Source organism: Phodopus roborovskii, unplaced genomic scaffold, assembly GCF_943737965.1.
Source record: "Phodopus roborovskii unplaced genomic scaffold, PHOROB, whole genome shotgun sequence".
Lineage (NCBI taxonomy): Eukaryota > Metazoa > Chordata > Mammalia > Rodentia > Cricetidae > Phodopus > Phodopus roborovskii.
The window spans coordinates 2380208-2405057 of NW_026126622.1; the positions used below are offsets into that span (position 1 = coordinate 2380208).

Here is a 24850-nt window from a genome sequence, read left to right on the forward strand (position 1 = left end):
CCAAAACAAAAACAAAAACAAAACAAAAAGCCAGTTCATAGACTCATTGATTCTTTGTATTGTTTTTCTATTCCTGTACCATTAGTTTCTGTTCTGGTTTTTATTATTTACTGTTCTCCAGTGGATTTGAGTTTGTTCTTGTTTTTCCAAAGTTTTGAGTTTCATCATTAAGTCATTTATTCATGGTCTTCTGACTTTTCAATGTAAGCACACAGGGCTATAAATTTCCCTTATGGAACAGATTTCAGTATGTCATAGAGCTTTCCTTGTGCTGTGTTTTCATTTTCATTTAGTTCAGGAAAATTTTTATTTCTTTCTCGATTTCTTCTTTAAACTATTCATCATTACAATGAGTTGTTTAATCTTCATGAGTTTGTATATTTACTACAGATTTGTTTGTTGTCAATTGAGTTTTATTGCACTGGACTCAGATAAGACATGCTGAGTTACCTCCATCATTTTGAATTTGTAAAGAACTGTCTTGTGCAGATTTAGATGACCCCTCCTTGAAGTCATCACCCTACATGTGGAGTGGGGGGGGGTGAAAGAGGAGGGAGGTTGGGAGCCTTGGGAGGGTTGGAGAAAGGGAAAGAGGGAGGGAGGAAGGGAGGGAGAAGAAACTAGGATCGATATGTAAAATAAAATAATAAAAAAACAGGTTTATATATACATTGTCTTATGTCCCAGGATATGGCCTATTTTAGAGAAACTTCCATGTGCTGCTGAATAGAAGGTATATTCTTTGATGTTTGCATTATGATTTTCCTAGGTGACTTATCTATTGAAGAAAGTGGAGTATTGAAATCACCTACCATTAATGAATGGATTGATGCTAATTTGTTTCTTTAAATCCATTAGTACTTTCTTATGTAATTGAGTACATCACAGTTTGATGCATGTTAAGGACAGTAACGTCTTCTTGGTTCACTGTTCCCTTGATTAGAATGAAGAGTCCCTCTTTATAGTTTTGAATAGCTTTGAAATATACTTGTCAGATATTAGGACAGTGACACCCGCCTACTTCCCAGAACCATTGATTGAAGTACTTGTATGCATCTTATTATCTAAGATGACCTAGCTTGCTTGCTTTGTTTTTTGTCTTTTTGTTTTTGTATTTTGAAACAGGGTTTCTCAGAGTAACAGCCTTCATTGTTCTGGAACTCACTTCATAGACCAGCTAGCCTTGAACTCACAGAGAGATCCACCTGCCTCTGCTTCTCAAGTGCTGGGATTAAAGGCGTGCCCTACCACACCAGGCAAGGTGGCCCAGCTTCATAGCTAAAAGAGATTTCCTGTAGGAAATGGATGTGAACTTGTGATTCTTGACCCATTCAGTCAGTTTGTCTTTTGACTGTATAACTGAGGCCATTAAAGTTGTTACTGAAATGTTTCTGTTAACTGTGGTCATTATGACATTGTTTTTTGATGCTGTTAGTGTTTTTACTGGTACTTTTTGTTTCAGTAATTATGGCTTCAAATTTCTTTTCAATGTTTCTGCTATGTTCTTTTTTCTCTTCAGCCCAAAATATTGCTTTCTATTTTCTCCAGATTTGGTTTGTTGGATATCATCTTTTAGGCCATTTATATTGTGGAAAGCTTTTCTTTTTCCTTCAACTCTTGAGATGATTTTGCTGGATATAGTAGTCTAGACTGGCCATTGTGATTGTTTAAAACTCCGAATGCATTGCTCCAGGCCCTTCCGGCTTTTTAAGTTTCCACTGAGACATCAGCTGTTATTCTGATAGGTCTTTCCTTAGCTTGGGAAAGTTTCCACCTATGATTTTATTAAAGATCTGGTCTTTGCCATTGACTTGTGACCTTCTCCCTCATCTCTGCCTGTATTTTGAAGGTCTTATCTTTTCATGGCGTCCTACACTTCCTCTTTTCTGTGGTTGATTTAACTTTTATGTATCCCTTGCTTACTTGGTATAGATCCTCCGTCTTTTTGAGTCCTGATATTCTCTCTTTTGCTTAATTCATTCTACTTGTAAGACTTTCCTTTTGAATTTTCTAGTTGAGTTACTGGAACTTTTCAATTCCATTTTTATTTCAGCTTGAGGCCTCTTCAATGTTTCTATCTCTATTGAAATCCATTTTCAGGTCCTGGATTATCTATGTCATGACCATCAGCCATATGTCTGTGTTTCCTTGAACATTACTCAGACATCTATTTTCCTTAAGTTCTTTCACTTAATTTCATTGAACTGTTCCATTGTGTCTTCTTTAAACTCCTTGAATTCTTTGCTGAAATTTATAATTGTTTTGAAATTCTGTGTCCTTGGGTTCATCTAGGTAACTCTCATTGGCAAAACATTCTACAGGACTAGTAGGCTTTGGAGAGGAGACAAGGCTTGGTCCTTCACACTGTATTTTTGAGATGAGATCTGAGCACATCGACTTTTGTTAGTTCTATGCCTGATATAGAGAGAACATGTTGAGGCATAAGGGAGGATGTGAGGACAGATTGGATCTTGAGGCTGTAAATGGTTTAGGTGGTATGAAGTTAGGTGGATAGAGGAGGCTGGCTGGTGTGTGGATGTGTGTCCTGTGCAAGCCTGCAATGTGGTGGTAGATCTGGCTAGGTATGGCCTAGGAGTGGCCTGTAGGTCAGGGGCAGTTAGGGTGAGTCTTAGAGGCCTAGAGGTTGGCTGTGGTGCAGACAGGGGTGAATAGACTAAGCAGAGACACTGGATGTGGGACCCAGGCTAGCTGGATCTTGTGTCTTGAGGAGGGTGAGCTAAGGGGGAAGGTCAGGTGGACTCACCAGGCTAGAATCTGGAGAAGGATATTTAAGCTACCTTTAATATATCCCACCAACATGGAAACTCCAAATACTTTTATTCTACATGAAGTTCATAGGAAATTTCGAGCTAGAGATGCTGAGCAGAGGCCAGCAAATTCTGACACTTGCCTGCAATGACCTGCTGCATTTATACATGACATTACTGAGCACTAGCTAATCATTTACTTATGCGTGGTCTATGGCTGCTTTCTCATTCCAACAGCAGACTTAGTAGTTGCCACAGAATCCCCCACAGCCCACAAAGCCCAGAATATTTACTATTCCATGCATAAGAAGGCTGAGATATCTCCAGAGGGGAAGGGAACCACCACCGATGGCTCTGTGTACCCATCTGGTGTCTACCATGTGGATACAGTAGATCGTTGTGTCCCATCTACACTTCCAAACTTTCTCTCTCCCACTGTCCCCAGTCCCAGAGAGGCTCTTTCCCTTCCTTCCTACTTCCTGTTGGATGGGTACTTCCCTTCTATCACGTCCTCCTTCCTATTAACATGGAACTTAAGAATAAAACCATTTTCAAGCCTCCTAGCTTTGCTTTCAGTATAGGAAGGGAAGTTTCTGTAACAATATTCATTTTTTCCTCTTGCAATAAATCCTGTTTCTCATGGCTGTAGCATCTCTAGAGACTCAAGAAAGTCACCTTTGGGACTCAAGACGGAGTAATGAGCTCATGCTTCTCTCTCCCAAAGCAACAGCTGCCCTTGATTTAGCTGGCACAGCACACAGTGACAAGCATCCCAGGAAGAAAAAGAAAATGGGTCAATTCAAATTTTCATAACTATCATTTCTTCAATAACTAGAATAAGAGCTAAAAAGTTCCCACCAAGCAGTAGGAAGTGAATATGGAATATAATGTGTAACACTGGGGCCATACTCAAGGGACAGCCACTGGAGCCAGGCTCTGCTAACCAGGCCTGGACTGTAGCCACTCCCCTGGGACCCTGCTGATGTGGTTCATTTCACAGAACTGGAGGAAAGTAGGACAAGTGAACATGTGAGCTGAAGTGAGGACCAGTTATGGGTAGACGAAGTAGAAGGGGGAGCCTCAGCTCACACTGTGAGAGGGACCTTAGAGGGGTACCATGCCTGTACCCATAAATCTGTGTGGTCCACAGGTACTAAAGGATATATGTACCTCAGACTCTCATACCTCTGGCACTAACAACACTAGTGTGTGCTCCAGAAGCCAAATACTATCTTTGACAAGGAAATGAACCTTCTGCCACCCATGTTAGTGGTCACACCCAAGGCAGGTTTTTCAGATTATTACACAGTTTCAAAAGAGGAGCTCACTGTGCCCAGTCTGAGCACCCATGGGTGAAGCCTGCCAGCCAATGACCTCTGAGCACGTTCAGCCAGGCCCTCATTCAATGGAGAGAGCAAGCATGTAAAGAACACATGCTCAGCCTCTCTTCTCACCAACACTGTAGATGAATCCAGAACCACCAAACCATTAAAGAAAAAGGAAGTCACAAATGCTCCAAAAAATTAACATGAAAAAATGTCCCTGGTGCAAACACCATATTTATTTTACTCATTTCCAATTAAGACTATCAAGCAGAATGAACAAATAATACAACTAGAAATTACACAAACACTAAGGAAATTAGCATAAAATGTGAAAGAAGAAAAAAGTAACTTATTGTTGTAGTTTGCTTCCTGTTGCTATGATAAAGCATGGACCAAAATCACGGGTTTATTTCAGCTTAGTTTACAGTCCACCATCATGGAATCTGAGGCAGGAACTGGGGCAGAGGCCATGGAAGAGCACTGCTGACTGGCTTGCTCCTCGTGGCTTGCTCGGCTGACCTTCTCATACAACCCAGGACCACCAGCCTACATCAATCATTAATCAAGAAAATGTCCCCCAGGCTTGCCCACAAGCCAAGCAGATGGAGGCATTCCTCAGCTGAGGCTGTCTCTTCCCAGATGACCCTAGTTTGTGTCAAAGTGGTAACCATTGGACGGAAAAATTACTGAGAGCAAATGACTCTCACCTGGTCTGCTGCCCCCACCCACCAACCCGTAGGAGCCTCACATGAACTGGTACCACAGTGGTCACCATCGGCTAAGCCAGAAGGTGTGAGAAGTTTACAGAAATGTTTCCACAGTAGTTTACATCTGTTTCCTCTTAGTTTTTGCCTGAATTGATCAAGAAGTCTGAATTTCAATACATGACCAGAAAGCGAAAAATATTTCCTTCTCTGATGAGGCTGTTGCTCCCAAGCACATCTTGTGTGACAGAGAAAGAACCCAGAGAGCTGCACATGGGTGACCTGGACCCCTGAGACCTCCTGTGCTACTCTCCCACTGCCCCCCCCCAGCATGCCCCTTCAATAAAGTTTTGCACAATTATATACTGAACAGTCTCTGTGTTTTCTGAGGGAGACACGAGACTCAGGGCACCAAAGAAATGGTCCCACCCAAGTATTCCGGGGAACTTATGGTCACTGGGGTCATGTCAGAAGCATGGGTTGAAGGTTACTTACAGAAGCATGGGTGACTCTAAGGAACTCTGCCACCAAAACACACTCCAATATGGGTGACAGAGCACCATCTCCAGAGATGCCTGCAGGGCTGGCCGACAAGCCCCAGGAAGTCTCCTCTTCTCCAGCAACTGCTTGATGCTTACAGATAGATGCCCACAGAGTGGCCCTGGAATGAGCTTTCGGAGCACACAGCTCCACCAGCTGCCTCAGCCCTAGAAGACCTCTCCATCTAAGAGGAAGTGTTTCAATGTGGAGGAATGTCGGCACAACACTCTGGTGTCCTTTCTGTTGTTCATCTCTTTCACCCTGCTGCAGTTATCATTGGAGATTGCATTAAAGATTGCATTAGATGGTCCAGAAGACGGATTTGAACAAATACCCCAGATTGAAGAAGCAAAAGGCAAACAAATGAAAACTGTGGAGAGAAATGAAGAGACCTGCAAAATGAACACGGGAGGTCTGATATTCAGCAGTTCTGTTCAAAAGAACTGAGACTGCACAGGTTAGAAAATAACCAAGTTACAAAGTGCTCAGCACCAAAGGAGGAACATTTGAGAGGCTGTGGCCTCCATGCAAATGTGGAGACAATGTCTGAGCACCTAGAACAGAAAGGACCCCAGACTGGAAAAACAGATTGGCTTACCAACCAACCATAGGTCAGTGGCGTTAGGTATGCAAACAAGGATGCTGTGTGACTAATGAGGAAGAATAAAGTTTGAAAAAGAAAAGAAAACTGACCTCTGAACAATAGAGGGCAAGCAGGAACCCAGAAATGGGTTTTGCATTTCTGTTTGTGCCTTCTATACTCTATGAAGTTTAATTGCTATGATCGTATATTACTTTAAAATCAGAATTGTGATCACATCACATCCTTAAGTATATCCAGTAGCCTCCACTTATATCCTGGTTTGTTTTCTGTGGGCTTCTCACAGTCAATCATGGCCTAAAATACTAAGTGGAAAAATCCAGAAATAACTGGTGAATTTTAAACTGCATGCTGTTCTAAGCAGTGTGTTGGATGCTCATATCATCCTGCCCTGTCATGCCACAGATAGGAATTGACCTTACATCCAACAACGTATCCAATTGTATGTGTGCATGACTCCTGGGCTGGGTCATCTAGTTACCGAGCCATCTGTGCTATCAAGCATTTGCAATGACATAACCATTATTTTACTTAATAACAGCCCCAACACACAAGAGTAGTCATGCAGGCAACTCAGATGCGGAAAGGGGGTGGGAAGTGCTTCCCTGTGTAAACAATGGAAAACTCTCCATTTAGTAAGGAAAATATATGTGCTAAGGCTGCTACAATATACAGTAAGAACAGATCTCCTATTCACGAAATTGAAAAGGAAATATTTTATGCTAGTTTGATGTTAAACTTCAAACTGCAAAAGTTATGCTATAGTGCAAAGTTAGTATAAGGAAACATGCAGTCTGCAGAAGGCTGGACACTAGCCAAACTTTCAGGCATGGCCTGGGAGCCTTGGGTGGTATCCCCCATGGATAAGGCAGGGCTGGCTATACCACTTCCAGTGCCAGAGAGCTCATGGTTGCCAGGTTCTTTCTCCACAGTGGAGCACCACTTGGTTCCCTCATTCCTTGAGCTCAGATTCCATCCTTGTCATTGAAAGCCACGCATCATCTGGAAATGCTGGGAAGAATCATGGGCACTAAGAATGTTCTGGGATTTCTCTATGGTTGTGGTTGGCTAGTTAGGTGATATTTGGTTATCAATGATAGAAACACACACACACAAAGAATAATAGAGTAAGTGTGTGTGTGTGTGTGTGTGTGTGTGTGTGTTTTGGAATGCAACTTAGCCTCAGAGAGCATCCAGCATGATGGACTCTGCCTGTCTTAGGTTGGCCTGCCTCTCAGGTCCTTACCCATCATTAACTACTGGCCCTGGAAGGATGACATCTTTGGGAAGCATGCCCTGATGAGAGGAACACCTGTTAAACTGATACCTCGGGAATTTCTGTGAGCCAAGCCCAAAAGACCTCCCAAGGGGGGGCCACATTCTGGGTTTTAAAGTGCTATGAGAACCTGGAGTGTGGAAATACACTGTAGCAAACACTTAAAGAGAATTATTAGTAATAAGACAATACCCCAATCAAAGCATAAGAAAAAGAGGACCACTCCTAAGCCTACCTCACGTTTTTGGGCAAGAAAGAGCACATGTATCCAGATATCAGGCTCCCACACAGTTTCTGGAGAAATCCAGAGGGCCAGTGCCTCGGCCTCATCCCAAATTTCTTCCAGATTGACAGTCTTAACCTTAAAGCACCTGGTAGCCAATATTGATTTTTAATGCCCTCACCCGAGGTTCCTTACACAGGGAAGGTAAGTTCCCCATTATCTTAATAGCAGTAGACAACAACAAAGTCTAAAACAAAGACAGACTCCAACTAAAGCAGCACATGTGCCGGACCTACGTTTAGTAGATGTTCCTACCTAATGCACCAGGGGTACCAGACCGACACAACGGAAAAGACAGAAAAGAAGGAGGGTACCCATGCTCACCTTCTCAAGGACCAAGGACATGAAACAGGCAGGGGCCAACTCACCGAACAAGTCACTCAAGAGGGGCACCGAAACACACTGCAAGCATCAAGAGGAGTCTGAAAGGGTGCTGATAGAGAAAGCGAAAGTGCACAAACATATGATCCATCCACAGATGCACCGCCAGCAACAAAAGGCAAAGACCAGGGCCCCAAAACAGCAGCAGCGATGGGAAAAAAATATATATACCCTGACTCAAGCAGGGTGGAGGCCCATGCCAGCACGGGATCCACTAGCCCTACATTAGGCGCCAGAAGATTGGATCGGACACCCCTTGGGGGAGGGGTGAGAAGATGCAGCACCAACTACTCAGGCACTGGGAGTCAATGAGTAGCAGAGTATGCTGTAGATTCTTTATTAAGGCAGTTAGACCTGTCTTTATATCCACTGCCAAGGTCCCATTGGCTCAGGCGGCTGACTCTGCTGCATGTCCTTCCCTCATTGGTGTCTCTGGGTCAGGTGTCTCTTTGTCAGCAGTCTCTGGGCATAGAGGCAGGCTTGGCTCAGGGAGGAAGTGCCTGCCCTGAATGCTCATGCAAGCTGGCCTAGGCACTTACAGTTTGGGTAGGCTGGCTTGAAATTTCTCTTACAAGTGTATGTATATTATTGTATTATGTACATATTTATATGTGTGTATGCATGTATTATGTAGTTGCATATATGTGCATGTATGCATGCATGTAGATGTATATTAAGCATGTATCTGTATGTGCGTGCTGGTATGTATCAATGTGTATGCTTGTGTGTATGTGTCTACATCAAAAAGAACATGATAACCTTGGGAAGCAGCTGTAATTATGTGTCATGACAGACTGGTAGCTCTGTAATCTATGGCTTTTCTTAAATGTCCTTCCATCCTGTTTGAAGAACCAATACTACTGTGTCCCACACTCTCTAATGGCACTCAAGGGTGCTGGCAAGCCAGCAAAGGGGACCTGGTGACATGAAGTCTGCATTTGGGGATGTGGCAGGTACAAAATAGATGCTCTGTTTTTCTCTTTTGCTGACACAGGGCCAAAATCAGTTTCTATAAAGATACTATCTCTGTGAGTGCTTGAAAAGAATTCTTAGGTATAACTAGAAAATAATGGTTTGTTATATCAGATTTGGTAAGTTTATGTTCAATGAGGCTAAGCTGCTTACCAACATGTTCAAAAGGTACAGTCACTGGAGTCCTTCCAATGCTATTGAGGCTGAAACTGTGTCTCACACCACCGTATGTATTCAGTGAGAGCTACCCACAGCTGTCCCTCAGTGTCTGTGGCTGTCCCTCAGTGTCTGTGGCTGTCCCTCAGTGTCTGTGTCATCCCTCAGTGTCTGTGTCATCCCTCAGTGTCTGTGGCTGTCCTCAGTGTCTGTGGCTGTCCTCAGTGTCTGTGGTCATCCCTCAGTGTCTGTGGCTGTCCCTCAGTGTCTGTGTCATCCCTCAGTGTCTGTAGCTGTCCCTCAGTGTCTGTGCTCATCCCTCAGTGTCTGTGGTCATCCCTCAGTGTCTGTGCTCATCCCTCAGTGTCTGTGCTCATCCCTCAGTGTCTGTGCTCATCCCTCAGTGTCTGTGATCATCCCTCAGTGTCTGTGGTCGTCCCTCAGTGTCTGTGTTGTCCCTCAGTGTCTGTGGTCATCCCTCAGTGTCTGTGGCTGTCCCTCAGTGTCTGTAATCATCCCTTAGAGTCTGTGGCTGTCCATTTGTGTCTGTGGCTGTCCTTCAGTGTCTGCAGGGGCTGTTTTCAGGACTCTATTCCCCCACAGGCACTAAAATCCATACATTTAGGGAGATGGTTCAGTTGGTAGGAACACTAACTACACAAGACTAGTGACCTGAGTTTGGGTCCCCAGCACCCACATAAAAAGCTGGATATGGCCATGAATACTTTGCCAACCCCGATACGATGGGGGTATGAAGACGGGAGGATTCCTGCTGGTTGCCAGCCACATTCCAAGTTCAGAAAGAGACCTAGTCTCAAAGGTGTAGAGCAGAAAGTGATGGAGCAGGACACTTGATATTTTAGTCTGCCCTCTCAAGTATGTATGCATGCACACACAGTGTGGGGGATGGGGGTCTTGGCATAGAATCTACCCACATCCTCTCATTTGCTTTAAAGCTTCCCTGGATAACATGCAATGCCTACATAACAAAGCACCACACAAGCATGTGCTTCCTGCATGCTGGAGGAATGACTATAAACTCTGCACAAGTCCAGCACAGATGCTGTGCTTTCTGAGTATTTTTGATCTGCAGTTAGAAGCACAGATGCAGACCCCAACCACACAAACATTCACTTTGACTGATCTCATTACAGGTGACAAGCCTGAACTAATGAGGATGGCAAGGTTTATTTTTCAAATAAAAGTTTACTATCTCATCATGTTTCAAATTTTCAATACAAGAGAGGCAGCTTAAGTTTTAAGTGTTCATTTCAGAACAATTAACTTTCATGTCCCTCTGAAATGTTCTATTTAGGTTGGAGAGATAGCTCAGAAGTTAAGAGCACTTGTTGCTCTTCCAGAGGATCCAGGTGCAATTCCAAGCACCCACATGACAGTTCACAACCCATGGCCACCAAGCGTGAACATTTCTCATTCATAACATGTAGGCAGTCATTTACATGCACAAAAATAAAAATAATTTTTTTAAGTTTAGGTTTGTTACAGCAGATTCAGGTATTTTAAAGTCTGAAACTTTAAGATAATTCAGGTGCATTAGGAAACCAAATACTCAGAGAGGTAGAAGCAGGATGGCCAGGAGTGCAAGGCCAACCACAGCTGGCTATGTATCAAGTTCAAAGCTAGCCTGTGCTATAGGAGACCTGTTTCAGAGGATGTGGGATGAGAGACTCTGAGACTTTACTAGGCTTGCAGCCACTGATACAAAGAAGTATTTTATTTGCATTTACTGTGCCCCAGTATCTCACACAAACCCCTAAAAATGCCAGTATTTTAACACTCCTGGCTCCTCCAGGCTCATGTCATAAATCACTGTCTACCACACGGTACTGTGTCGCAGAGGTGATATACGACATCTCTCGGCTATAGGTGAGAAAGAGAAGATAGTTCATCACTACACGAAGCCACCATTTCAAACCTGACTCAAAAATAAGATGTGGGTCATATGCACAAACAAACCCTCAGGTACGCATTCTAGTAGGTAGTGTATGCCAGGAAAATGACAGCTAATAATGTAACAAACCTCCAGGTACATGTGCTGGTACCTAGTGCAGGCCAGGACAATGACAATCAATAATGTGCTACATGCCAAGAGTTGACTATGGGAGCTGTCTGATAGGCTCACCACAAAACACCAACAGGCAACTGTCAGCTCATAGACTTGTTAATTAGTTTTGTTGTGGAACAATTGTCACATGAGATTATGGCCTTATACTGCCATCTTAAATGCATCTAATTTTTTACTTATTGACCGTAGCTCAATAAATCGGAGAGTAAAAGATCAGCTAAAATACCTAAATGCAGGAATAGAATCCAGGTAAGTCTGGCATGCTGAGAGGAAAAGCCTACAAATCCCATTCTCAACTTGCCAAGTCTCTGCACTGGAAGGTCCAGGCTGTACCTGGTCAGCGCATGGGAGGGCACATAGCCAGAGTCTCCAGGAGAGCAAAGAGGACCCATTACAGCCACCAGATACTATAGTTTGGATCTTAGTGACTCTCTCAAAGACCCATGTGTAGCATTCTTATTCCCAATGTAGCACAGCAGGGAGGGGATAGAACCTTTGGCCCAATAGGAGATCTCTAGATCACTGCAAAGTCATGCTCTTAAAAAGAACAAGATTCCAGCCCCTCCCCCACATGCTTACACACACTGGGTGAGCAGTTTACCTTACTACATGTCCCCCATAATGTATTTCCCCCATAATGTATGCAGGCCTGTGATCAGCAGAGCCCACCAACCATGGGCCAAATCCTCCATACATGGAGACAAAATACTCCTTTTCACTGTATATGATTATCTCAAGGTACTTGGGGCTTTATTTGTTTGTTTACTTATTTATTTATGTGGGAGCATGTATGACACAGTACACATGTGGAGGTCAGAGGACAACCTTCAGGAGTTGATTCTCTTCTACAATGTGGGTCTCAGGGATCTGAAGCAAGTCTTCAGGCGTGTCAGCAAGTGCCTTTATCCAGTGAGCTACCTTGTCCCCATTTTTAAAGGTAAATGAATCATTAAAAGAACCTGAGGGTGTGTTCCATTCACCCAGATGTTAGCCTCTATGGTGGCAGCCCAAGGGGTACTAAGAAGGGTGAGGTTCTAGATCAGTGGTTCTCAACCTTCCTAATGCTGCAACACTTTAATACAGTTCCTCATGTTGTGGTGACCCCCAAACATAAAGTTGTTTCATCACTAGTTCATAACTGTAATTTTGAATTGTAGTGTAAATATCTGATATGCAGGATATCTGATAGGTGACCCTGTGGGTCAGGGCCCACAGGCTGAGAACCACTGAGAGGAAGCTGTGCCAACATCTTTCTTTCTAGGACTGTCACAGCAAAGACACTCTGTAGTAGTAAAATACCTCCCATAGGGTCTGAACTCACCAGCAAGAGTGCAAAACAATCATAAGAAGCCCTAAGGCACAGTGCTGTTGATCTCTTCAAGACTCCCAATCAAGTCCCCCCAATAAAAACCTGAAGTACAGAAGGAAGTGTCCTTACAGAATCAAATCATACAGACAGGATGCTGACCAGGTCTGCTTTCCCAGGATGAGCCAGCAGCAGTCTCCTCCCCATAGGGGCTGCAGGCTTGAGGATGGCAGGTGACCACAAAGAGAGTAGGAACATGTGGACCTCTGATGAAACTGGAAAAGAGTCTGCAGCTGGGGCAGGAAGGCTGTTCCAGTGTTGGTGTCTTAATCCAGAGATTTTTTACTGGCTAGATAGCATCCTTCAATGAGGAAAGCATACTGAACCATGCAGGAGTGATGTCACATCAACCCGGCAGCCTGGCCCCCAAACCATTCAGAAAAAAAAAGACAAGAAAAACAATGCTGCATTTGTTTTTCATAGAAAATGCATTCTCGAGCACAAGGCCAGTGCATTGGGGATTGCAGCTGGGCCACAGGTCCTCACTTCTGCTCTGCAGCTTGTCTGAGTTGGCATTCATTTCAAAGCTTTCCAAAGCAATCTTGTTTTAATGAGCAGATTCCCTTCGCTGCCAGCATGAAATGGGCTATGACACTCCAAGATGTCTACTAGTGCCCAGGATGTTCACTTTGACGTGCAAATGAGTCTTGGAAGTTCACTGTCTTAGGCCAAGTCTGGATTCCTTCTGCCTCCTGTTGATTCTCCTATCCACACAGGGCATCTTTCAAAGATCTTCTATTTCAGGAAAATGCTTGCATGATAGTCCTAAGGATTTCTTTTACTCATCGCTTAGTTTCCTTTCCTTGCACACACTGATCTCCATGTGTTGGCTCCATTCGCCCATCTTCTGTGGTTTTTAACAAATGCCATCTTATTTTCACTTCATTTTTCTCCTCTTCATCCTCTCTTTTCATTTCTGTGTCTCAGGGGAACCCATTTGCTCCCGTTCCCTTCATAGTTCAGTCATTTCTACATTTTCTTCTGGATTCTTTCTCATTTCTCTTGTCTATGTATATTCTTGGGACCCTCTTGATATGACTGGTGTTTCTCCTACAAAGCTGCTAATATATACTGAGGCATCACCTTTTAATCTTCTGGCACATGTGTAGCGTGAGTACACAATTGTGTGGGTGAGCATCCATTTGGAGATCACAGGTTGACATCAAGCATCTTCCTCAGTCACTACTGTGTTTTTTAAACAGGATCCGTGAGGGATCTAGCCAACAAACTCCTGAGATCCACATTTCTCCAACCCACCCATTCTGGGTTATAATTACACACCACCACACCCAGGTTGTTCTATGTTGGTGCTGCGGATCTGAACCCATGCCCTCATATTACATGGCAAGAACTTTATCAACCTAGTCATCTTCCAGCCCCAACCTTTCCTCTTTGTAAGTTGATTACCTCAGGTGTTCTGTTACAGTAACCAAAATGTGACACAAGCGTTTCTGAGAGTCCTTCATCTGAGCCTACTGTCCCTGCCCTCTATATTCCTGTGCTATTTAAGTTCCTGAACATTTCTAATTATTTGTGTTCAAAAGAGGCTTTCTGGACTTCTTGTTGTTTCTAAGGTTTTCCAAGATGAGATACAGACTCTCCCACATCCCTGGTCTGCTGTTCTCAGCATGTAAAAAACCTTGGTGGATCTTTTCAGTTTTGCCATTTGATCTAGCAAGTGCCTATCCTGGCTGTCATTCTACTTTTAGGAGGCAGTACCTTACGGTCCTGCTGCCGCTAGTCTGTGCCCCATTCACCCAGTCCAGAGACCACCAGGAACATGTGTCCCCTCTGCTGAGATGGCATCCCGCTGCCATCTCCCCTCTGGCTTCTCAGTGGATGGAGTGAAGAACTACTCTGCCACACAGAACATATCCCCGTGGAATCTTTTCTAAAATGTTTTCAATGGACAGATTGATGAAGAAACACGGCATGCTCCTTACCTGGAAGAATAAAACCCTGTGTGTTCAAAACCCACACAAATGATATGATTTCAACCTTAAGTCAGTCTTAGGAACAGGCAGAACATCCATGTTACCTCTGAAACAGAGAAAAGGTCTGGACAGACTTGCCTTACCAGCTAGCAAAACTCACTATGAAGTTTGCAGGATCAAAATGACCCACTGGGCTGGGGGTGTGGCCTGGTGGTACACTGCCTGCCTGGTATGTACAAGGCTGGAGAGATCCAATCCCCAATACCCAAAGGAGGAAGGGCAGGAAGAGAGGAAGAGAAAAAGTGGACCAGGGGAAAGGTATTGACCATAAAATAGACAATTAAGGAAGAAAAACTGAATAGAATTCAAAATAGACTTGCTTACATAGGAAATTTGAAGGCCAACAAAGTTGGGCCCTTTCTTAATATTATATGTGCAAAAAAATGCCAGGTGAGTAAAGACAGGGCTATAAAAAAATTAATTATGTGGCTGTGGGCATAACCCAGTTGTAAAGTACTTACCGGGCAGGCTTGAGGACCTGAGTTCATTCCCAGCACCCATGTAAAAAGTCAAGTATGACAGTGTAAACACTTAATCCTAACATTGAGGAGGCAGAGACAGAGAGGTCTGTGTGGATCAGTCTAGACTAATCACAGAGCTTCAGGTCCTGGTGACAGACTCTGCCTAAAAAAAAAAAAAAAAGAAGAAGAAAAAAAAAAAAAAAAAAAAGAAGAAATGACAGTCAAGGTTTCCTCTGGCTTGTGTGTGTGTGTGTGTGTGTGTGTGTGTGTGTGTAATCTTTATCCTTTGTAAGGATAACTAAGAGTGAAATATGCAGAAACTATGAAAGTGGAAATGGACATATGACCACAAAAGTTTTAAATATTGCAAAAGACAGCAAGAACTGAGCCCAGTGATAAGATATTGGCAAGACAAAATAAAGTGGACATGAAAAGTCATATCAAATGAAAACAGACACCAGTCTTCTGTCAGATTAATAAAAGCACTCAAGGCTGCTAATACCCCAGGTCTCAAGGGTGGGGAAAATCAAATCCCTATGCAAGACTTGGGGGTGAGGATGCTTATAACCTTTTCCCTCAACTAATCTAGTAAGAACTAACAAAATTCCAAGTTGAACACCCTCTGACTAGCAGCAATTCTTCCCTAGGAGATCACTCTCAGAAGCAGGAACTGACATCTAAAATAAGCAGCATCAGGCACATAGAATCTGTGTCACCATGAAGTTACCAGCAGCACAGAAACTGAATAAAGTGTGCAAGCCCGCAGTGTGGACTATTACACAGTTGCTGAAAGAATGGATTCGAAATCATCACCAATTATGACAAGGGACTATTCGCCACAGAGTAAAGTGTGGGTGGTAGAATCACATTTTTATACTCTTTAAAAGAAAAGGAAGCATTGCACATGTAAGAATTCTGATATACTTGTGACTGTGAAGTCTGTGGAGGGACATCAGACACCACTGGTAAAGTCAGTTACCTACCGTCAGGGCCCTGATGGGGAAGAAGAGTGCACGTGTGTGCATTTCCTGGGCTTCAGTTGTGGCAACAATTGCATACTGCTTTGGGAATATTTTTAGAAGTCTAGCAGCAATGCTCTTAAAGGGAATACAAAGACTTCGCTTCTTCGCCAGCAGCTGCTGTGCAGGTGATTTCAAATGCACTTATTCGGTATCCCAGGCATTGGCAAAATTAGAAAATAATGAAGCTGCTCCACTAAAGGGAACTGGTCAAGACCCCACCCAGCTCTGGGCTCCTATACACTGCCAATCACCACTCAACTGTGCCAAAGGTTCACAGATGAGGGAGTGACCCATCTCCTAACTTGTTGACAGGGAACCACACCAGGGTGGTCCTCAGAAGGAAAGTAGCATGTGGCTTGTTCATTCATACTTCAGGCCACAGCTGTCCCACCCCATCTGCCTCCAGCTTTGCCAAGTTCCCCTGCTATAGTTTAGCTCTAGAATATCCACTAAAGGCCCATGTAGGAAGGACTTGGTTCTGCATGGCACTACAGGAAGGAGGCGGAGCCTAGATGTGACCTAGGAGGAGACAGTGGGTCCCAGCCCCTTCCTCTTTTTCCTCTCTTGGCTTTCTGGTTCAAAGAAAGCAGGACATGCAATCCTATCACAATGTGCTGGCTTGCCACAATGTGCTAAAAGCAATGGGCCAAGTGGTCAGGGACTAAAACCTCCCCATGGTGGCCCTGTGTACACATAAATACTCAGATACATATATATATATATATATATATATATATATATATATACACACATATATATATATATATATATATACACACATATATACACACACATTCACACATACACAAATAGTCAGATACATGTACACACAGACACATATACACATACATATACACACACATACACATATTTTCACACACTTACATATACATATATACACACAGACACATACATAAATATATACACACCTATACATATAGTGACAGACACACACATACATACATACATACACACACACACACATACACACACACACACACATATTACATACACATGGAGCTTTTACATTTTCTCAATGTCCCCAGTGTAATGTGTCTTAAAATCTCTGTTGAACCTTCACCTTTCAGGCACGGTTAGGATTTTTCCTAAGAAACAGAAGGTGTGACTGCCTTCTAAGGTGGACTCCTCTACTCTCTGCAACATGGACAGAAGTGTGGTCTTCAGTTAGGCACTTGGTGGTTTCTGTTGTTGTTGTTTTGGTTTTTTCCAGACAGGGTCTCTTCATGTATCCTTGGCTATCCTGGAACTTGCTCAACTTGGTGTTTCTAAAGTGAGTGACTAAGTTCAAAGCCCCTTCTTGGGCAATTATTTATGTCTTCTTTGTCAGTTTCAGATCACTAACCTCAAGTAGCCCGACTACATGAGGAGCAAGCCCTGAAGGAGAGGCTGGCTTGACTGTGTGGCATTCCCCTGCCTAAGATCCCCTGCCTAAGGCCCTGAGCACTGGGAGACACACAACACTAGGCTACCAGTGAAATGGCCTAGAACCCATGTAAAAGGGAAGGTCAGGTCTGGTACACACACAGTAAGTACAGAGTAAGAACTGCTTTTCTTAGTACTATCTTTCCTAAATAGAAGAACCATTGATACAATGATTCTTCATCGGGTCCAACTACAGATAATCAAAAAGTTTGAGGTATCAACAAAGCACTCCTTTCAGAAGGTTCAAAGATCAGAGTCCAGCAAGAAGCACAGTGTGGGTTTCCATAGAAGCCTGCCATCCTGGTCACCTGTCTATAAGGACGACCTTTCAAGGGAGTTAGAGCAAACATATTCATTATCCATAGAGGATAGGTTCCTGATCTCAGGAACCTCCAGCCCCCATGGTTAGAAATTCAAATCCCTTATATGCCATACAATATGCATGTAACCCACATATATCTTCCTGTATACTTTTAAATCATCTTCAGGCTGCCTATAATAACTAATGCAATAAAAAAATGCAATGCAAACATTGCTATGTTGTATTGTTTGGGTAATAATGACCAGAAAAAAAAATCTGTATTTTTCGGTACAGATACAGGGATTTTCTTAATATTTTCTTTCTATGGTTAATTGAATCCATTGCTACAGAAGCTGTTGATGCTGAGGGCAGAGTGTATGAGGGAGGCAAAGAACCTGTGTTACCTACTCACAACCACATCACACACAAGCCCACTCCAACTGAAACCAACCATTCTTTTTGCAGGGCAGAGGTAACATGTGAAAATCACTATGCACTTTGATGAAAGAATTTAAAAGCTGGAGTTGGAGCTCAGTAGCAGAGTACTTACCTGGTATGTATGGGGAGGTTTCATCCCCTGGGGGGGGGGGAAGAATTTTAGAAACACTTGTAGCTGATTAAGTGTGAAGATTAAACAGAAACCTGTGGGGTGGAAGGACAGAGAGTAGGAGGTAAAACGTGTAAGCACTTTATGATGGCTTCAATGCTGGAGCTCCAGAAATGCAAGCACTTAGCCTAACACTAGAACGTAACTCAGAACTGGGGGAAACCAGAACCAACCACTCACAGCTGCTGAAGATAACAGCCCTTGAAACCCAAGTGGCATTGCTATTTTACACGTTTAACTTAACTCCCGAAACAAAACGTAGTGAATGTGTTTTAACATAAATGCTTTTCTGCTGTCTCCAATTAATGTTTTCTTCCTAAGGCTTATTATAAAAAGGCAGTTCTCTTTGCAAACCCCGGGGGAAATAGAGCTAAGGCTGAGAGGAGGTTGGGGGAGGCTCAGGAAAGAGCCAGGAAGCCTAATTCAGCAGTCTGCCACCTGTAGGCTGGTTCCAGCAGGCTGAAACTCAGTACCCACTAGACAGACATGAAAACAATGCATATTAAGTAATGCTAAAAACCGAGCAACAGATGTGTGGAGACTATATATAGGGGCGGGTTTGGACCACGACTCCCTAGAGGCTGCCGCCCACCTCCGTTCATCGATCTGAACACTGGGAGATCTGACCACAGGTTCTGTCATCCTATTCAGCTCTCCAAATGAGCCCCCCACGCCCCTTCTGAAATAAGCTTTGAAAATTAATACCCCCATTAGGATGAACAGCCACACCTGTATCGATTCTTGTTTCAAGGATAGTTTTGCTGGGATCTCATTTTAAACCAGACAAGGAACTTGCAAGAACAAAGGCCATTACAAACTAAATAAATGAATAAAAGCAAGACCGATTTTGTTTTTCATTATAAAAGTTCAGAACAAACGACGATCATTAATTTCAAAGGCTTGGTCTGGGTCTGTGTAAGCGGAATTTAAACGCAGGGTATTCACTGGAAGACTGTAATGTATTGGTGCACCATCAACCAAATGTAGTTACAGATGTCAAGAGTTCTAGAAACAAGTGCCTGTCTTTATATATACCCATGCTGCATCTATCTCCTAATTCTCATTATGGCCGTTCTTTATTAAAATAGAAAATAAGCAACTTTCATCAAAACGCTACAAAATACCTAAATAAATAAATAAATAATCTCAGTCCGACGGCTTCTTTAATGAATGTTTCCTAGGGGAAGATTTGAGGATCAAGAACCTGAAAATCAGTCTGGAGTTCAAAAAGCACACTCCTGGCTCCCAGTCGCCAACCCGTCCAGCAGGACTATTCCGGGCTTACGAGAGAAACAAGACGTCCCCGCGTCCAGGAGGTGAGTAGCCAGAGCGGGACCAGCGGGTCTCCCCCGGACTGAACCGCAACCGAACGGGAAGCACCGCGCGCCCCCAATGATTACCGCAGCGAAGGCAGCCGTTCGCAGCGGGCTGTGCACCGCGCCACCTCGGTCGCGGTCGCCCGCTGCCCGGGTCGGTCACTGACGAGCGGAGAATCAGACAGCTGCCCCAGGCGGGGATACGCCGCCGATCACTACCCACCAGGTGGCGAGGGGAGGCTGCCTGGCTCCTTTCCCCCCAGAAAAGTAACTCCGGGTGCAGCGCGTTGGAGCTGCAGCGCGACTCGAGACTGTCCCCGGAGTTCCCCTGCCCGGGACTTGGAAACTGCACCCGAGCCGCAGCTGCCAGACCCGAGCGTCCGCGCCCCCACTCGGCGCGGGCCGCGTCCCCGTCACTGCAGCTCCGGGTCCCAGCCCGCGCCATCGCCGCAGACACTCACCGAGAAGCCGGCCCAGAAAGGGCAGGAGTGGCGCACGCGGGCCGACGTGGTGAGCGCCAGCGCCGCGAAGCTCACGGCCACGATGAGGCATCCAAGCGCCATCTGCGTGGCCCCGAGAGCCAGCACGATGCGGGAACGGCCCGGGCACTCGCGCAAACGGGACAGGCTGCGGGGCAGCGCGTGCGGGCGCGGTGTGCGGGGGCCGCCGGCCGGAGGCATCGCGCCCCGCAAGCTCTCTCCGCGCTGCGCTCCTTAGAGAGGCGCCGAGGCAAGTTGCGCAGGCTGCGGGGACCGCCTCCCCGCGGACAGCAGAGGCTGCGACGCGCGGCCACCTCGAGCGGGTCGGGCCGGGCGGAAAGCCGGGCTCCCGCAGCCAGCCCGGGTGCCCGCGCCCATACCACCGCCACTGCGCAGGGCCCGCCGGCCGCGCTGCGCCCTCTCCCGCCGGCTCGCCCGCCCGCTCGCTCTCTCTCCCGTTCGCTCGCTCCTTCGCTCGTCCGCGCGCTCCCCCGGCCGAGCGCGGGCGCGAGCCTCCGTGCCCGGCGCGAGCTGCCGCGGGCTTCGGGAGCGAGCCTAGCCGCTACGCGCTGGGCCCGGGAGGGAGCCGGGACCCGGCGGGGAGCCGGGAGCAGGAGAAGTCGCAGGTGTGTCCGCGCTGGCGCCTCCTCCCGGTCGGTGGAGGATTCCTAGTAGAGAGAGGATGGAGTCTCGGCAAGGGCTAGGGGAGAGAGCGGGCTCCATGGGGAGTCTTTGGCTGAGGCTTGGGGGCCAGGTTGTGGGACCTATGGCACTGAGGACCTGGGGCCCTGGGATATGTTTCCAGCTCTGAGCCCTAGGGGTGATGGCCCCCCAGCCCCTCTGCAGGGCAGAGACCAAGATAAGCTTTTAGATGCTTTCCTGCAGTTCCAGAATCTCCCTAGCTGCCACCTAGGACATTTAGGGGGCATGCTGCGGGTGCCTTCTATCCATCTACCTGTCCTTGGTGAGGCTTTTTATAAAACAAGTCCCAAGTTTGAGCTTTCAAACAATATGCAAAGCGAATGTAAATGGACATAGTAACAAACTATTAAATCCCCTATACTCCCTCTTGCCAACAATTTTAACAACGACTGGCTTCCTTGGAATGTCAAGGAAACCTGGAAATTTGGACGTCGTAATGGCTTTGTGGCCCTGTTGATGGGACAACTTTAAACCTATTAATGTTGAAAGGGGCCTAAAGTGTTGGAAGTATGAAGGCTTGACCGAAAAAATGAAAGGCAAAGTTGAAAAGGATATAAGGCAAAGGCAATTCTTTCATGGCCTCTTGGCAGGACTTACGGAGCCAACCCCCATCCCTACCCCACCGCATGCCCGACGTTGGACTGGAAACACTGAACAGTGTCCTGAAAATATCTCAATTGCTGGTGCTTGAAATTTCAGCGTTAGAGATATTGATTCCTTTGGGGCTTGACGAGTCTCTATTAAAATGCAAATTCCCCTTGAAGGGGCAATAGCTCAAGCCTTTATCAGCCAACACCTTACCAGGGATGGGATTTATTTTCCAATTTAACTGGATGGCCGAGGGATGAAGAGAGAGGATGGGAATCCCAGGATAAAGTGGCTGACCTCAAAATATTGGCCTGTGACCAACTGCTGCCATCTCTCCCAGTTCTTTGTAAAAAGAATAAGCCTCTAGCCAGGTGTTTAGAGAGCCCTAGTGCAAATTCCAATTTCCTGGAGGTGTTTTCTCAAGGCAGTGTTTTTGACAGTGCTTGAAACAATATCAAAGTGTGATGCCAGACTGCCCTTACCTCCCTCATCCATTCCTGCATTCTTCTGAAAACCAGCTCAGACTAGGGGTCTAAGCAGAAGACATCCATTTAAGGAAAGTAATACCTCAGTGAACAAAACAAGAGAAATAATCAGCATAACAAATGAACACATTATTTAGCTTATCCACTTGTATACTAGTCAAACTTATGTTAGACCCCTACTGTTTGCCAGAAAGATTTGAGACAAGCAAAAGCAGACAACCCCCACCCAGGGGACTTTTGATTGCCTGCAGACTTTGTCAGCACAGGGATAATAGCTCCAAAGTCAGTTGTATCTGGGTTCAGTGGGACAGAAAATGCTGCTGCACCTGTCTCCCTCCCCGCCTGCCCCTGGACTGGAAGATGCCCTCAGGTCACAGTGTGTAGTTCAGAGGCTATTGCTATCAGGTGTGTGTGTGTGTGTGTGTGTGTGTGTGTGTGTGTGTGTGTGTGTTGTAAGGGGAATGCAGTGGTCACAGATCAGGGGGTGGGGGCAAGGGTGCAGAGTAGATTAAAGTGAAGACTTGCAGACAGAGATGCTTAGGAACTGTGGGTGATGGTTTGAACACAAGGAAGTGCTAGGATTCTGTCTCTAGGAAACTCATTTATTAATTAAATCACTTCCAAAGTAAATGTAGAGGTTTCCCATTTATGAGTGGCATGCTGACAGTTCTAAGAAGCAGGAGGCTTGAGTGAGGTGAATTACAAATATCTACCTCCACTGGGAACTTTAACATGGAGAGAGCCAAGAGATTGATCCTGAAATTGAGCTTACTTTGCTGTCCTAAAAATTAGTCCCATTGTTTTCTGTTTGTTTTGTTTTGTTTTAATGAGCTTAGGACAAAATAATTCAACAACAAATGAGTAAAGAGAAGTTTGTGAGTCGTGTAGCTCTCACAGTCAGAACTCTCCACAGCCCCCACAACCAAAAGGCTGGTGGTTTCCAAAGACCTTTCCTGATGAAGACTAAAGCAGGCCACTAGAACTGAAGTATTGGACATTTCTCAGGAAGTCAGATGAACAATTTGGCTTCAGTCTGGCATTTCTGTGATGCCGGTCTGGTTTGGTCAGTTCTAACATCTCATGTGAGCCCAGTCTATAATTTCCTTGGACGTTGTTTCACTGAATTTTAAAGTTCTGTGCTGTTGACAATAATGGCTGTGATTATCTTGGAATTTGAAGTTATAATTAAACTGAGTTGATTTCAGGGGCTTGAAGCCATGAGGAAAGAAGGAAGGGGGAGGGGGAAGAGGAGGAAGAAGATGCCACTACTATGAACCTACCCTCTTGTTCTGATCCTGATCTGAACCTTGCTCTGCTCTGACTGGCTTGAGCCTCAGGATGTGTCTCCTATAAAACACACCATACTAAGACAGCAGAGTCTGGGTGGCCTCCAGGACCAACTCCTTTTTCTCCTTGGTCAGCTGAGACTAAGTGACTAAAACCATTGTTTTTTTTTTTTAAAAAAAAAAAAAAAACACAATAAAACAGATAGCTAAACTTGATGAAAGACAAGCTACTTACCTCTCTTGCCATGACAAATTGAGTAATGTTGACCAAATGCCTCGATCTGCATGCAATTAATTCCATTCTTGCCCCTGTCAGCATGGGAAATAAAGGTGTCCCCCTGTGTCCTCTCTAAGCAAGAAGAAACTTGTACTCAGAGCCTCTATCATCAGCAAGCAATGATTCAAGGGACAATCTCTTTTGGAAATGCAAAACTAGCAACATCAGTTCAAGGTGACTGAGAACTACATAAAATGTTTGGAATATTAAATGTATGAAAAAATTATGGAGAAAACGAAGGACCATCATGTCGAGATCCAAGAGGGGAAGAAACCATTGAGGTGGGTGAACAATGGGATTAGAAAGATGCATTTGAATTCAAAGGTTTCTAGAGCTGAGGATTTGGAAATCCAGTTCCTAATCCAGTTCCTTTTTTTTTTTTTTTTTTTTTTTTTTGCTGTGGAACACCAAATGGAAGTAAAGGTACCCAGAAACCTCAAACACAGCCTGCAGCAAAGACAGTCTTGTATAAACCTTCTAAGAGCTGACAAAAGCCTTACAAAGGCCTCTCCTCAGACAGACAGCAAAATCTTCGTAGGCATGGAGTTACTTCTACAAGCATACTTGCAAACTCCTTCCCTTAATGCCTTCAGCATTGGATGGGGGCATTTAATGAAAAAGCTACAGCTAATATCAGTCTCAATGTTGAAAGGCTAGAAGGTTTTTCCCAAGATCAGGGCTGCAACAAGGAAAGCCGCATTCAGCACTGCAAGTCAACATTCCACTAACAAGAGCAAGTAGACATGAAAAGGAAATAAAAGTGCCACGATTAAAAAAGGCATAAAATGATGTCAATTTTCAGGAGGCATGATCCTATATACATATAGAAAATCCAACAAAATACACAGGAAAGCTATTTAGAGCTAATAAATTCAAACAAATTATAAGGTGGGAGATTCATACGCAAAAATTGGTTGTGTTTCTATACCACAACCATGAACAATCTGAAAGGGAAATTAATGAATCAGATCTCTTAGTAAGATCTAAGATTCTATGACTATATCCAAAAGGGTAAAAGTCTTGTACTACCTAAATCACAAAGCATTCCTGAAAGAAATTCAATCACTAAATAAATAAAAAGACATACTATGTTCATGGATAAAAATGCAATATTAAGATGTATATATACATGTAGGACTGTGGGGGTGCATGCCTTTAATCCCAGCATTTAGGAGGCAGAGGCAGGCAGATCCCTATGGTTTGAGGCCAGCCTGGTCTACAAAGCAAGTTCTAGGACAGCCAGGGCTATAGAAAGAAATCCTGTCTCACAGGGAAAAAAAAAAAAAATTATGTGTATACTCAAGTAATTCTACAGAACCACACATCATTGAGACATCAGCATCTCTGGCAGAAATAGAAAAACAAGCCCTTCAGATTTACATAAAATTACAGTGACCACAAATACCAAAAAGACCTAAAAACAAATAAATA

At 44.6% G+C, this 24850-nt stretch overlaps 1 protein-coding gene across 1 annotated transcript in view; it reads right to left on the minus strand.

The window, feature by feature from the left end:
• The window catches only part of Entrep2 (endosomal transmembrane epsin interactor 2), a 388380-nt gene extending 367959 nt beyond the window's left edge, over positions 1-20421 (minus strand). The window contains exon 1 of the mRNA XM_051206449.1: positions 20064-20421. Coding sequence (XP_051062406.1) covers positions 20064-20282 — 219 coding nt within the window. The 5' untranslated portion in view covers positions 20283-20421. The remainder of the gene's footprint in view (positions 1-20063) is intronic.
• Between the last annotated feature and the right edge of the window lie 4429 nt (positions 20422-24850).